The sequence below is a fragment of the Pistacia vera genome, unplaced genomic scaffold (assembly GCF_008641045.1).
Source record: "Pistacia vera cultivar Batoury unplaced genomic scaffold, PisVer_v2 Contig426, whole genome shotgun sequence".
Classification (NCBI taxonomy): Eukaryota; Viridiplantae; Streptophyta; class Magnoliopsida; order Sapindales; family Anacardiaceae; genus Pistacia; species Pistacia vera.
In genome coordinates, this window is record NW_022196253.1 from 828596 (window position 1) to 844149 (window position 15554).

General features: G+C 35.5%; 3 protein-coding genes across 3 annotated transcripts; all 3 read left to right on the forward strand.

The window, feature by feature from the left end:
• Positions 1-457: 457 nt before the first annotated feature.
• LOC116143116 (serine/threonine-protein kinase 38-like) lies at positions 458-6217 on the forward strand. The gene is made up of 14 exons (XM_031428527.1): positions 458-755; positions 990-1287; positions 2158-2332; positions 2945-3028; positions 3112-3353; positions 3457-3676; positions 4004-4083; positions 4256-4340; positions 4633-4764; positions 4858-4971; positions 5073-5120; positions 5213-5297; positions 5631-5684; positions 5828-6217. Exons 2-14 carry the CDS (start codon positions 1070-1072, stop codon positions 5953-5955), a joined length of 1665 nt encoding a protein of 554 aa, XP_031284387.1. The 5' UTR covers positions 458-755; positions 990-1069; the 3' UTR covers positions 5956-6217.
• A 2742-nt stretch (positions 6218-8959) lies between these two features.
• Positions 8960-10734, forward strand: LOC116143161 (protein SCARECROW-like). The gene has a single exon (XM_031428585.1). It carries the CDS (start codon positions 9052-9054, stop codon positions 10588-10590), a length of 1539 nt encoding a protein of 512 aa, XP_031284445.1. The 5' UTR covers positions 8960-9051; the 3' UTR covers positions 10591-10734.
• A 2549-nt stretch (positions 10735-13283) lies between these two features.
• On the forward strand, positions 13284-15058 carry LOC116143160 (protein SCARECROW-like). Its single transcript, XM_031428584.1, has one exon. It carries the CDS (start codon positions 13376-13378, stop codon positions 14912-14914), a length of 1539 nt encoding a protein of 512 aa, XP_031284444.1. The 5' UTR covers positions 13284-13375; the 3' UTR covers positions 14915-15058.
• The last annotated feature ends 496 nt before the right edge of the window (positions 15059-15554 follow it).

Genomic DNA, 15554 nt, shown 5'->3' on the forward strand with positions numbered 1-15554 from the left:
CCGAAAGAGGCTAGATCGGTGTACTACCGACCAGATTCAGCCGATAGTGCGCCATCCTACTAGATTCCAACCATTTTCCGGCAGTGGTGGCTGGAATTTGGTAAATGTAGATTGTTGGAGTATTTTACAATTCTTAAAAAAATATTTATGAGTATTTAATTAAATTAACAAATTTAAGAGCTTTAAAAAAAGTTAAATAAAGTTGAATAATATTGTGAGTTTTTTGGTAGTGTAATGTTTAACTTTTTCCAACTAGAGGAAGCCATTATATTAAAGTCAAATAAAAAATAATTATTTTAATATTAAGTAAGTACAAAAGTCCCCAACATTTAATATGTCTCTAAAGTATGTGATTAATCTTAGATAACTATTAAATCGAATATCCAAATTATTTATCTAAAATAAAAAAGCCTATTTATTAATATCGGGTGCACATTACGCACAAGGCACATCATAGAACTAGAGGTCGCAGGCATAAGGCAGCAGCCGCCCGCACCATCGAATCTTCTCGGATCAGTTTCTCGCGAGATCCGATGCCAGAAAAATCATAAACTAATAAAGTTAAAAAAAAAAATAATAATAATAATAATAATAATAGATGAAAGGCAAAACGTATATAAAATGGACTATACATTAGAATACACCAATACAAAAGAGAGAATCACGCGGGCCGGAAGACAAAGAAAGCAAAAACAAGTCTTGTTTCAGTTTTCGTGGATCTCATTATCTTCTCTCTGATTGACTTAATTTTCGCGGTAATCCGAATTCCCAGCCTCTTTGTTTCAATACTAATATCAGATTATTAGGTTTTCTTTTTGTCTTTTATATTCCTTTTTTTTTCTGTTTCATCGAATCCTTTATGGTAAATATACTTTTTGTTGGAATTTTATTGATTTTGAATTTTTTTTTTTTTTTATGTTCAATTGTGATAGTAATTTTATTGGAGTTTGGAATGCGTTTGGTTTTGTGATTAGTGTTTTTATGTGCAGAAAGTGGGCGTAATTAAGAGTGTGCGTTTGAATTGGAGAATAAAGGGGATGCTTTGTTGGTAGTTTAGTGGGAGGGAGAAATGGATTCGGCGAGGAGTTGGTTGCAGAAGCTTCAACCGCGAGATAAAGTAAGGGGTTTAAGTAGGAAGAAGGAGGCTGGTGGCAATGGAAGTAATGACGATTGTACGGATGAAGAAGCTATGTCTAATGCTACAAAGCAGAAGGTCGCCGCAGCTAAGCAGTACATTGAGAATCATTACAGGGAGCAAATGAAGAATCTGCAAGAGAGGAGGGAGAGGTATGTTCTTCTGTTCTTGTTATGATATTGACTTAGTCTTTGGACGCTATTATACCTTTTTTTCACTAGTCGTTACTACCAATACATGTTGAAAAGTATGGTTAACAATTTTGCTTTCCAAATTGAGAGCTCAATTAGGAGCATATATCCATCGCATTAACCCTTTTCACTTCATGTTGTTCTTGAGCAGTGGGTGGAAGGGGGGCACTATTAGTTAGGGACATTGATTATTGTAATTGGAATCATTTGTCACTAAAGTTATTTTCTGAGAATGCTCCTCTTTGTAGAGAATGAAAAAGTTGGTGGTCTTCTAACTTGTATTGCTGCACCAAATGCCATAAGCTTTTCTTTTATTACAATTTCTTTTAGGCTACAATCTAGGCACAACCTCTTGTGGATGTTTTTCAGAGCTTGATGGTGCAAATAAGTGGGAAAAGAAAAATAAGAAATTATTTGGTAGCTGCAGCTTTCCTATTTCTTTTTTTTTTTTTTTTCAGCTGATGTAAGTTTGAAATGATGAAAGGGCATATACTCAGTTTTTCCCGTCAGGAGTGGTTTTGTTTTATTACTATTGATTAATTGAATTCTATTTATTTTATAGTTGTTTTTTCCTGCACAGCGCTTTAAGTGTAATAGGGTTTGGACAATGTTTTGGATCATCTATTGAATAGTGGTTTTCTAATGCTTCCATTCAATTATCTGTACTTTATCTATTTGCATAGAGTTTTCTTATAGTCAATAATGTCAATTTTTTTGTTTTGTTTTTTATCTCCTCGGTTTAAAATCTAATCTAAATTTCTTCTTGGGAGAATTATATATTGTGGCGCTTTGAGATCAAGAAGCTTTCTAATCATATTTTTTTCTAAATAGGCGAAATATATTGGAAAGAAAGTTGGCTGATGCTGATGTCTCTGAGGAAGATCAAAATAACCTTCTTAAGTTCTTGGAGAAGAAGGAAACAGAATACATGCGTCTTCAGAGGCATAAAATGGGTGCTGATGATTTTGAGTTATTAACAATGATTGGGAAGGGGGCATTTGGGGAGGTACTTTCTTATGAAATGTAACATTTTATGATCTCTTTTTTTAGTCCTTCATTAACAAAAAAATAATAATAATAATAAAAATAAAAATTCTAACTGCATGTTAGCTTCTTGTCCTTCAAATTGAGGTGCTTCTCTGCAGTTGTTGGTATTTTTCACAGAGCTCTCACCTTGATCAATACTTTTATTGTTGTAATTCTTTGTTCTATAGTTCTATAGTTCTTGGTTATTATATTTATCTTGTTGAATTATGACAGCCTTTATGTAGTTGTTGGTTCATTCTTTTCACATCTGATCTTCAAAGAATCTTATTTGATGTTTGTAGTCTTAGCAATTTTCTAATTGTCTCTGGCATTAGAATATTGAGAATGTGAGGCTTATCTTTGAAGCTTCAAGTATTGTAGCCTTTATGATACACACATAAAGTTATGTATCATGGATGTATGCAGTTTTACATGTTTCCCGTGGACTTGCAGTATCTAGTCATTTTAGTCAGAAGATCTTATGGAATATCTTGTATTATGTATTAGTTTTTGGCCTATGTATTCAATTTGGCACCATGCTGGTATTCTGTTATCAGTTTTTGATTTTTACAGCATTTGTTTTGTGCTGCAGGTTAGAGTATGTAGAGAAAAGACAACTGGTCATGTTTATGCTATGAAAAAGCTTAAGAAATCAGAGATGCTCCGAAGAGGCCAGGTATTTATTTATCTCTTCTTCCAAATAATTCACTAATGTTTTGTGCACTATATGTATCACCAGTTGGCTTCTCAACTTTTTAGGTTGAGCATGTGAGAGCAGAAAGGAATCTGCTTGCCGAGGTTGATAGCAACTGCATTGTCAAACTCTACTGTTCTTTTCAAGATGATGAGTTTCTTTATCTTATTATGGAATATCTACCTGGTGGAGATATGATGACTCTACTTATGCGAAAGGATACCTTGACCGAAGATGAAGCCAGATTCTATGTTGCAGAGACAGTTTTGGCTATTGCATCTATCCATAAACACAATTACATTCATAGGTTTGTTGACAAATGTATGAGTGAAATTTTACACAGTACAAAAACGTCTGTTTTTCTGGCCTGGAAATATGAGCTTAGCTTCTTTGGGTGTTAAATGTTGCAGAGATATCAAGCCTGACAACTTGCTGCTTGATAGATTTGGACACTTGAGACTCTCTGATTTTGGTCTATGTAAACCCTTAGACTGCAGCACTCTTGGAGAGCACGATTTTTCTGTCACAAACAATGCTAATGGGGCTGCACAGAATCAGGAGCAACCAGGAGCTCCAAAACGGACACAACAAGAGCAACTGCAACATTGGCAGAAGAATAGGAGAACACTTGTAAGTTATCTGCCATTATTTGTAATGATTCCCTCTCGTAAGTGCAGGTTTGGTGAATCAGAGTACTGGGTAATGGAATGATTTTTGTAGATTTTCCTTGTAAAGCATTTTTAGTGGTCTTGGGGAGATGTTCCACCAGGTTCATCCATGCCCCCTCTCTCTTCCCCGTTCCTCTCTTTGGTGATTTGGAGAATTATTTTTTCAGGATATATCAAGAGAGAAGCATTTTCTTTTGCTTTAATAGTGATTATTGAGCTTTTGGCAGAATGTTGCCTGTGACTATCAGCGGGATTTGTTTTGTTTAATTAATTGCTGATGACTTTGCAGGCTTATTCTACAGTTGGCACACCTGATTATATTGCTCCAGAAGTCCTGCTGAAGAAAGGTTATGGCATGGAATGTGATTGGTGAGTAATTACGCATGCTCATTGATGGGCATTTGCAATATTGGATACCTCATGATATAAATTAATTTGATATCTTCTGCAGTTGAAAAAACTCCTCTATGTTTAAAGATGCCTTAAATCTTTTTTGGACTGATATTATCATTGTGACTCATGGTTATTATTGATCAAATAGGTGGTCACTTGGTGCTATTATGTATGAAATGCTTGTGGGATATCCACCTTTCTATTCAGATGATCCAATGTCAACATGTAGGAAGGTAAACTAAGAGTCTTGTTTTCTTATGGTTAATCTCATACTAGATAGATTTTTAAATATCTTACTTAAAATATTTATGTTCTTAAAAATTTTCTATTTAGCTACACACCATACTCTTTGTCTGGATCTTTAATATCATACAGTTAAACATTAATGTTCTCAAAAGTTTTATAGTGCTGCAAACCTCTCTACTGTATGCCCCTACTACCCAAAAAAAAGAAAAGTGACAAAGAAGAGTGTCAGGAAAGTTTCATTAGCAGAGTAACATTTATCCCCTGCTCTTTTTTATGCAGATAGTAAACTGGAGAACCCATTTGAAGTTTCCTGAGGAAGCAAAATTATCGCCAGAGGCAAAAGATCTTATTAGCAAACTCTTGTGTAATGTCAACCAGAGACTGGGATCAAAAGGCTCAGATGAAATAAAGGTGTCGTATGGTGTGTCTTATTCTGGATTCTTATATTTATCTGATAAGGTAGTTGCCAAAAAGGGATGACCTTGTGGATTTCCAATTTTTCAGGCTCATCCATGGTTTGATGGTGTCAATTGGGATAAGCTATACCAAATAGAAGCTGCATTTATTCCTGCAGTCAATGATGAGTTGGATACTCAAAATTTTGAAAAGTTTGAAGAGGTATTATTGTCAAAATTCATGTTGATTTGTTGAGCCACTTATGTTTGGGGATTTCATGTTGCTAACAATTCTTTTGGCTGGTGCTTCTCTTTTATGTGCAGTCCGACAACCAGACCAAAACTTCATCAAAGAGTGGTCCATGGAGGAGGGTAAGCTAAGTGTATAATTGTACCTTTCAGTTTTTCTTAATTTCTTTATAGTATCAGTATCTTTAGTGCCTTTTGCGTCCTCTGTTTTGCAGATGCTCTCATCCAAGGACATAAATTTTGTGGGCTATACCTACAAGAACTTCGAAATTGTCAATGATTATCAAGCGGCTGGGATGGGTATTTACCTTTATTGTATATATGTAGGCAAATGATTTTATGATGTTATAGACTTGGTTCAGGTTTCATATTCACGTATCTGCATATATTTTCTGTTTATTTGAGTAATATATCAGAGGATGTAGAAGCTTTGTATTGTGCATTTTGAGGCCTCTTTTAAGAAGAGGGAGAAAAAAATTGATTTTGGAATAGAAACTTTACCTGCACATATCATATGCATATGTCTGAAGAATTCTTTCTTCTGATCAGGAACTCCTTTTCCTGCTTTTAATAGTTTGTTTAGTTTGACAATTATGTTTTTTTGGAACTGATTTTGATTCCACTAACTTGTAGCTGAATTGAAGAAAAACACCAAACCAAGGAGGCCCTCCATCAAGTCACTTTTTGGTAGTCTCACCTCTTCCACTATATATTCTGAAAGCGTATTGTGGGTTTTTTGGTGATATATTATTCTATATATTTTACATGCATATACAATCATCTGTGAATGAAATATTTTATTTCTCTACCCTTGTGATTCCTTGTGGCAGAGATTGAGGTGGAGGAGACATCAGAATCGTCAGAAACAGCCGGTAAGGAGCAACAATCGGCTACTCAAGGGAGCTTTATGAATTTAATGCCGAACCCAATGAGTAGAACTGACTCAAAATCAGAGTGAATCACATGATTTAAGCCAAACCAATCTCTCAATATTTCAGATAGAGAAGGCCCTCCTGCTCACAACACATGGTAGATTATAAAATTTCAGTTAATTTAGGTGGTCTTTTTGATGTTACCGTTTTCATTCAATTTGGAACTCTGAGGTCTGGTTGAATGCTCAAAGTCTTATGGCCTTGAAGAAAAGCACTGGATTTTGATGTTACTAACCAGAGCGTTGATGTGGATAACAGTTGTATAAGCTTCTTCTTCTTCTTCCTTTTTTTTTTTTTTTTTTTTTTTTGGGTCAAAGGATGGAAACAGGAGAGAAACCTAATGCGCTGATTCATTCTCCATTCTTATGTAATTTACTTAATTTTTTTTCTTTTTAGTGTGGGGGCCGAATTGTTGTACAAAAGATACTTATTTTAAAAATCTCATACCGTGTATACATATATGTGCTGATTTTATAAATGATAGTTAAACAATTTGTGTAGAAGAAAAGTTCCTATCTTTAATAATTTGCCCGACAACATTTTTTTTTTTTTTTCTTTTCTTAATGCAGTTATTCATCAGAAAGCTATGCATATAAACAGAGCAAAAGAAAAAAAATCATTTGAATTGAAGGCAATGCCTTTCGGGGTATGTTGTCTCTTTGAAGAAAGATTTGTTAAGAAATATATTTGAAGTCAGAAATGATTGTGAATTTATTTGACGGGTACCTGGTTTTGAGTTATCAAAGGCATCAGTGCACATCCTTGAGGGACACCAATTCCAAGAATATCTTTTTGCTGCTGCTACTCCCAAAAGGAGGTGGAGATATACGTATCTTTCTTTAGAATCTTGAGGATCACTAGAACGATTTACGTATAATTCCAAGAGTAGGATAAAGTGATGACTTATTGACTTCCCTTTAGTCATCGGAATGGGTCCACCAACTACTCAGTAAATCTGCCATCTGTCACAATACTATGCCTCTCCACTGTCACCATCATTCTACTTGCAGAATCTTTTAACAGCTTTGCCTTTATAATCCGCTCATTAAAATATAAAGATTAAACGGAAAAGGAAAATTAAAATCATTCATATCAGAAGCCATATATTCTCTGCCTGAGCGTTTTAAATTAGATTGTAACTGCAACCGTTTCATTTTCATAATTATATAATATTCATTCATGCCAGTTACCCTTAGCAGGCCATATCCGAGATTGGATGACCAGACGTTGACCCAGGGTCAAAGTTTGAAGATTTGACCATGCAATTTGGCAGATTCCAACTTCACTGTTGCTTGGTTTGGCCGCCGTTTGATAGCCAACTTGCATTTATCATACTTCATCCATACGTACGTAGTGACAATGAGGGTCTTTTCAAATGCCTTTGATATTTTTTTTTTTATTATTATTAATCAAAAATATTGATAGAGCTAGTATTATTGGGTAGATTGTCCAAAAATTAAACTTGAATCCTCAATTTTTAATTATTTGTGATTGATAATTTGACTGCTGATAAAGATGTGAAGATATAAAAAAATAAACAATTATACGGGGTGTTAAAATACAAAAACCTAACGGAACCAATAAACCGGTTAACCGAAAAAATAGTTCGGTTATGGTTTGAAAAATTAAAAAAACCAGATTTCTGGTTCGAGAAAAAATAAAAGCGATTAACCGAAACCGATTTTTTGAGTCGATTTTACAAATATATACTAAATAAAAATAAATATTGTATATTAAATAAAAAATAATAATATTTTTAATATATTGTTAGAAGTGGTCAATGTATACGTAAGAATATTTAATTTTTATTTGGATATATATTGTTTATATTTACAATTTAATTTAGGAAAAAAAAAAAAGGAAAACCGGTTCAAAAAAATTGGTTTTTTTTTAAAAACGGTTAATTGAAAAACCATTTTTCCCTTCAAATCGGTTCAATTTCGGTTCGAAAATTTTTCCAAACCAAAAAACCGATTCGGTTAAAAAGAGCGGTTAACCGCTTTTGAACACCCCTAGTCCAGGGTCTTCTTTCACAACTTTCAACCCGCTAACTTGTCATTGGTTACCTCAGAAATAGACAAACAGGACTCATATATGTAGACGGAACCCATTTTACGAACTGACCAATGACGAACTATCACGTCAAAGATTGTGAGAAAAAGTTATGAGATTGGATTGTGGACCTAGTATTACTAAAAAATAAATAACATGTAAATGAAGAATTTTATATGATGTTCTAACTTAAAACAAAGTTGGTGCAACTACATCATGCCATACTGAGACAACTAACAACAGAAAAAATTTCCATTAGCTATATGAAATTTTATATATTATTTTTATTCAGAGGGATCAGCTGCCAGCTCCAACATTTATCTTGACTTATTCTACGAATTAATTAAGATTAAGCAATATCAATCATTTCATCTAACCATGCAACCCTAGATGATCCTTATAATATCTTTACCATCATTACCATCATTATTGATCCTGAATATTGCGGTATCATAATCAAGATGAATGACCCACTTACATATACACGATATATAATTGTTTTCCAAGGCTTTACTTTAATGACAAAACTAGTAATTTAGCTTCCTACATGGTTACCAACTTTCATTATTTAATGCAAAAAGGGCCCCTCCTAATTTATATAATTTAGATGGTGGGGTAGTTGTTCTTTCCCCATCTTGCTAAATCTACTCAAACAATATGATGTTAATTAAATCTCTTTCTTTGATACAAGACTCTGGGACCTCAATCTCTTTCATTACTTTTTATATCCCAGAAATCTGAGTTAATTATCAGAAAATCACTACCATACTGACGTGTGCTTGGCTTTTAGTAACTTATCTTCTTCTATATGTCTGGCTATGCCGGCCGTGCTCTTGCATTAAACAATTCCATATATTTCTGTTACTTCTCAGCTGAGACCATTTCTTTGGTCATTTCTTTAGTCATCTTTTGCTGTAATCTTGCACTTTAAAAGCCACCTCCGCCTCTTCTTAACTCCCCTCTCACCACCATATTCTTCCTTTCTCTCTTTCTCTCGTTTCTCAAACTCTCCCTAAACACTTTCCTTTAGTTCATATAGATACGATAACTTTGTATACAGTTTTGCTTCAATGATGAAAGGAGGGTTTGAAGTGGTTCATGGAGCTCTTGATATGATGCAACCCCATGAACCATGGGAATATTCCTCTATCGGGTTTCCAACTCCTACCTCTAACGTCTCCTTCCCAAAACCAATGATCGAAAATCGTTGTGTAAACTTGGAGAGAAATGAACTCTCCGAGTGGGTGGAACATGTCACCAAGCAGCTCATTGATGACCTGCCGGATGCTGGCACTGAGAGCTTGCAAGCTCATGACCCTTCAATGATGTGTGAGGATTATCACAATCCTGTCTCGTCATTTTTGGGTGACTTAAGGCCAAGAAAAACCAGCAGAAGAAGTTATTTTGATGCCAATGGCGGCGAAGAGCTTCAATGGAGCAATGAGCTTGGAAACCAAACAAACATTTGTGAAAGTGGATCAAGTAGTAGAGGATTGAATAGGTTAGACGAACAAGGGTTAAGCCTAATAACCCTCCTTTTGGAGTGTGCGGTTGCTATTTCGGTTGATAATCTTGGTGAAGCTCATAGAATGTTACTTGAGCTCACCCAAATGGCTTCCCCATATGGTCCTTCTTGTGCTGAAAGGGTTGTGGCCTATTTTGCAAAGGCCATGGCCAGTAGGGTTATCAATTCATGGCTAGGGATTTGTTCTCCTTTAATTAACCACAAGAGTGTTCACTGTGCCTTTCAAGTCTTCAATAACGTCTCTCCTTTCATCAAATTTGCACACTTCACCTCCAACCAAGCCATTCTAGAGGCTTTCCATCGACGCGACAGGGTTCACATAATAGACCTTGACATCATGCAAGGTTTGCAATGGCCAGCCCTTTTTCACATCCTTGCCACACGTATCGAAGGCCCTCCACACGTTCGAATGACCGGTATGGGCACTTCAATGGAGATTCTAGTTGAGACAGGAAAACAACTTTCCAATTTCGCAAAGCGACTTGGAATGTCATTTGAATTCCACCCAATCGCCAAAAAATTCGGAGAAGTCGATGCTTCAATGTTGCAAGTCCGCCGAGGAGAGACACTAGCCGTGCATTGGCTACAACATTCGTTGTATGACGCCACGGGACCAGATTGGAAAACAATGAGACTCCTTGAAGAATTAGCACCAAGAGTTATCACATTGGTTGAGCAAGAAATCTCCCATGGTGGATCTTTCTTGGACCGTTTTGTAGGCTCTCTCCATTACTACTCGACCCTATTTGATTCACTAGAAGCATACTTGCCAAGCGATGATCCGAGTAGACATCGGGTTGAGCATTGCCTTCTCTACAGAGAAATAAACAACATATTGGCAATAGGAGGCCCGGCACGAAGCGGGGAAGATAAGTTCAGGCATTGGAGGAGTGAGCTGGCGAGGAATTGCTTTATGCAGGTTCCAATGAGCAGCAACTCAATGGCTCAGGCACAGCTTATACTAAACATGTTCCCTCCGGCTCATGGGTATAGCCTCGTCCAAGGAGAAGGCACACTGATGCTCGGATGGAAAGATACTAGCTTGTTTACTGCATCTGCTTGGACCTCTCATGCTTCAAGATAGCAGCTAGCTGATCGATATTAATGTTTTTGTTGGTGCCCAAAACCCTAGCAGTTAAGTTGTAAAGATTAGAGTTATGGAAAAGGGATATATAATAATTAATTATAATCAAGCAACAAGCTAAAGCTAGGTACTGCAGTTGTAACTTAATTATAAGGGTTAATTAATTATTGTAACCCACAATATTTATTTTCTTGAACGTATTATTTATTTTAATGTTGACTGTCAGCATCCATCGTTCCCTGCACGTAAAATTTTAAATCTTTAATTAAATTGACAAACAAATGTATGAATTTTTTTCGGTGTATAGCATAATTCAAAAACTCAAAACACATGTTATACATCTTATGCTGATGCCACATGCATGTGTATAATATAAATGAAGCTTGTGCTTCCATGCATGTGATGAAGCTTAGACAATTACAACCCATAATATAAATTAAGTATCTGATTATTCAATTGGCCAACACAGGTTTTAAGCTTATACTTAATATATATAGTTAATTTTATAATTATGTAATTATAATAGTATAATATAATTTTCTTAATTGGTATGATATACTGTATTTAATTAGAGTGACTAATTTGGAGTCCCCAGGGCAGCACTCTATTATTGAGCTTCGGATTCTCTTAAATCTAAGGAAAATTATACATATATAACATATATAACATATAAAGTGAATAAGCTTTTCTATGGACAAAGAAACAAGAAATATTTGTACCTTTTTTTTTATCAGAGGGGGCAGATATATCTCCAAATAAATCTAAGCAGGCCCAGTTTTGTTATCAATACTTATGAGAAAAGCCACGACATGTACAGTCTACAAATCTGGATGACCAGACGTTGACCCAGGGTCAAAGTTTGAAGATTTGACCATGCAATTTGGCGGATTCCAACTTCACTGTTGCTTGGTTTGGCCGCCGTTTGATAGCCAACTTGCATTTATCATACTTCATCCATACGTACGTAGTGACACTGAGGGTCTTTTCAAATGCCTTTGATGTGTTTCTTTATTATTATTAATCAAAAATATTGATAGAGCTAGTATTATTGGGTAGATTGTCCAAAAATTAAACTTGAATCCTCAATTTTTAATTATTTGTGATTGATAATTTGACTGCTGATAAAGATGTGAAGATATAAAAAATAAACAATAATACTAGGGTCCAGGGTAGGGATGTTAAAAAAAATACAAAAACCAAACCAATAACCGAACTGAAAAACTGATTAACCGAAAAAAGGGTTTGATTACGGTTTAAAAAATTCAAAATAACGGATTTTCGGTTTCAGAAAAAAAAAAAAAGGGTTAACTAAAACCGGTTTAACAAATATATATATTATATATTAAATAAAAATAATAATTATATATTAAATAAATAATAATAATATTATATATTATATAAAAAAATAATAATATTTTTAATATATCGTTAATAGTGGTATCAATGAATATATATGAATGTTTAATTTTTATTTGGATATGTATTGTTTATATTTACAGTTTAATTTAAGAAAAAAAAAAGTTTAAAAAAAAAAACCATCATAAAAAAAAAAAGGGATTTTCGGTTCAGAAAAAAAAAAAAACCTGTTTTCCCTCCAAATCGGTTCGGTTTCGGTTTGGAAATTTTTCCGAACCGAAAAACCAGTTCGGTTCAAAAAAGCGATTAACCGCTTTTGAACACCCCTAGTCCAAGGTCTTCTTTCACAACTTTCGACCTGCTAACTTGTCATTGATTACCTCACAAATAGACAAACGGGACTCATATACATAGACGAAATCTATTTTACGAACTATCACGTCAAGGATTGTGAGAAAAAGTTCTGAGATTGGATTGTGGACCTAGTATTACTCAAAAATAAATAACCTGTAAAGAAAGAATTTTATATGATGTTCTAACTTAAAACAAAGTTGGTGCAACTACATCATGCCATACTGAGACAACTAACAACAGAAAAATTTTCCATTAGCTATATGAAAGTTTATATATTATTTTTATTCAGAGGGCCTCTGTCATGTGATCAGCTGCCAGCTCCAACATTTATCTTGACTTATTCTACGAATTAATTAAGATTAAGCAATATCAGTCATTTCATCTAACCATGCAACCCTAGATGATCCTTATAATATCTCTACCATCATTATTGATCCTGAATATATATTGCGGCATCATAATCAAGATGAATGACCCACTTACGTATATACGATATATAATTGTTTTCGAAGGCTTTACTTTAATGAAAAAACTAGTAATTTAGCTTCCTACATGGTTACCAACTTTCATTATTTAATGCAAAAAGGGGCCCTCCTAATTTATATAATTTAGATGGTGGGGTAGTTGTTCTTTCCCCATCTTGCTAAATCTACTCAAACAATATGATGTTAATTAAATCTCTTTCTTTGATACAAGACTCTGGGACCTCAATCTCTTTCATTACTTTTTATATCCCAGAAATCTGAGTTAATTATCAGAAAATCACTACCATACTGACGTGTGCTTGGCTTTTAGTAACTTATCTTCTTCTATATGTCTGGCTATGCCGGCCGTGCTCTTGCATTAAACAATTCCATATATTTCTGTTACTTCTCAGCTGAGACCATTTCTTTGGTCATTTCTTTAGTCATCTTTTGCTGTAATCTTGCACTTTAAAAGCCACCTCCGCCTCTTCTTAACTCCCCTCTCACCACCATATTCTTCCTTTCTCTCTTTCTCTCGTTTCTCAAACTCTCCCTAAACACTTTCCTTTAGTTCATATAGATACGATAACTTTGTATACAGTTTTGCTTCAATGATGAAAGGAGGGTTTGAAGTGGTTCATGGAGCTCTTGATATGATGCAACCCCATGAACCATGGGAATATTCCTCTATCGGGTTTCCAACTCCTACCTCTAACGTCTCCTTCCCAAAACCAATGATCGAAAATCGTTGTGTAAACTTGGAGAGAAATGAACTCTCCGAGTGGGTGGAACATGTCACCAAGCAGCTCATTGATGACCTGCCGGATGCTGGCACTGAGAGCTTGCAAGCTCATGACCCTTCAATGATGTGTGAGGATTATCACAATCCTGTCTCGTCATTTTTGGGTGACTTAAGGCCAAGAAAAACCAGCAGAAGAAGTTATTTTGATGCCAATGGCGGCGAAGAGCTTCAATGGAGCAATGAGCTTGGAAACCAAACAAACATTTGTGAAAGTGGATCAAGTAGTAGAGGATTGAATAGGTTAGACGAACAAGGGTTAAGCCTAATAACCCTCCTTTTGGAGTGTGCGGTTGCTATTTCGGTTGATAATCTTGGTGAAGCTCATAGAATGTTACTTGAGCTCACCCAAATGGCTTCCCCATATGGTCCTTCTTGTGCTGAAAGGGTTGTGGCCTATTTTGCAAAGGCCATGGCCAGTAGGGTTATCAATTCATGGCTAGGGATTTGTTCTCCTTTAATTAACCACAAGAGTGTTCACTGTGCCTTTCAAGTCTTCAATAACGTCTCTCCTTTCATCAAATTTGCACACTTCACCTCCAACCAAGCCATTCTAGAGGCTTTCCATCGACGCGACAGGGTTCACATAATAGACCTTGACATCATGCAAGGTTTGCAATGGCCAGCCCTTTTTCACATCCTTGCCACACGTATCGAAGGCCCTCCACACGTTCGAATGACCGGTATGGGCACTTCAATGGAGATTCTAGTTGAGACAGGAAAACAACTTTCCAATTTCGCAAAGCGACTTGGAATGTCATTTGAATTCCACCCAATCGCCAAAAAATTCGGAGAAGTCGATGCTTCAATGTTGCAAGTCCGCCGAGGAGAGACACTAGCCGTGCATTGGCTACAACATTCGTTGTATGACGCCACGGGACCAGATTGGAAAACAATGAGACTCCTTGAAGAATTAGCACCAAGAGTTATCACATTGGTTGAGCAAGAAATCTCCCATGGTGGATCTTTCTTGGACCGTTTTGTAGGCTCTCTCCATTACTACTCGACCCTATTTGATTCACTAGAAGCATACTTGCCAAGCGATGATCCGAGTAGACATCGGGTTGAGCATTGCCTTCTCTACAGAGAAATAAACAACATATTGGCAATAGGAGGCCCGGCACGAAGCGGGGAAGATAAGTTCAGGCATTGGAGGAGTGAGCTGGCGAGGAATTGCTTTATGCAGGTTCCAATGAGCAGCAACTCAATGGCTCAGGCACAGCTTATACTAAACATGTTCCCTCCGGCTCATGGGTATAGCCTCGTCCAAGGAGAAGGCACACTGATGCTCGGATGGAAAGATACTAGCTTGTTTACTGCATCTGCTTGGACCTCTCATGCTTCAAGATAGCAGCTAGCTGATCGATATTAATGTTTTTGTTGGTGCCCAAAACCCTAGCAGTTAAGTTGTAAAGATTAGAGTTATGGAAAAGGGATATATAATAATTAATTATAATCAAGCAACAAGCTAAAGCTAGGTACTGCAGTTGTAACTTAATTATAAGGGTTAATTAATTATTGTAACCCACAATATTTATTTTCTTGAACGTATTATTTATTTTAATGTTGACTGTCAGCATCCATCGTTCCCTGCACGTAAAATTTTAAATCTTTAATTAAATTGACAAACAAATGTATGAATTTTTTTCGGTGTATAGCATAATTCAAAAACTCAAAACACATGTTATACATCTTATGCTGATGCCACATGCATGTGTATAATATAAATGAAGCTTGTGCTTCCATGCATGTGATGAAGCTTAGACAATTACAACCCATAATATAAATTAAGTATCTGATTATTCAATTGGCCGACACAGGTTTTAAGCTTATACATAATATATATAGTTAATTTTATAATTATGTAATTATAATAGTATAATATAATTTTCTTAATTGGTATGATATACCGTATTTAATTAGAGTGACTATAATTTGGAGTCCCCAGGGCAGCACTCTATTATTGAGCTTCGGATTCTCTTAAATCTAAG

What these genes read in the sequence shown, in the direction of transcription:
- LOC116143116 (XM_031428527.1), top strand. Translation starts at nt 1,070, where the DNA reads ATGGATTCGGCGAGGAGTTGGTTGCAGAAGCTTCAACCGCGAGATAAA. An exon ending in TATGGCATGGAATGTGATTG is followed by an intron (nt 4,084 to 4,255) that starts GTGAGTAATTAC and finishes TTGATCAAATAG; the next exon opens with GTGGTCACTTGGTGCTATTA. An exon ending in AAGGCTCAGATGAAATAAAG is followed by an intron (nt 4,765 to 4,857) that starts GTGTCGTATGGT and finishes CCAATTTTTCAG; the next exon opens with GCTCATCCATGGTTTGATGG.
- LOC116143161 (XM_031428585.1), top strand. Translation starts at nt 9,052, where the DNA reads ATGATGAAAGGAGGGTTTGAAGTGGTTCATGGAGCTCTTGATATGATG.
- LOC116143160 (XM_031428584.1), top strand. Translation starts at nt 13,376, where the DNA reads ATGATGAAAGGAGGGTTTGAAGTGGTTCATGGAGCTCTTGATATGATG.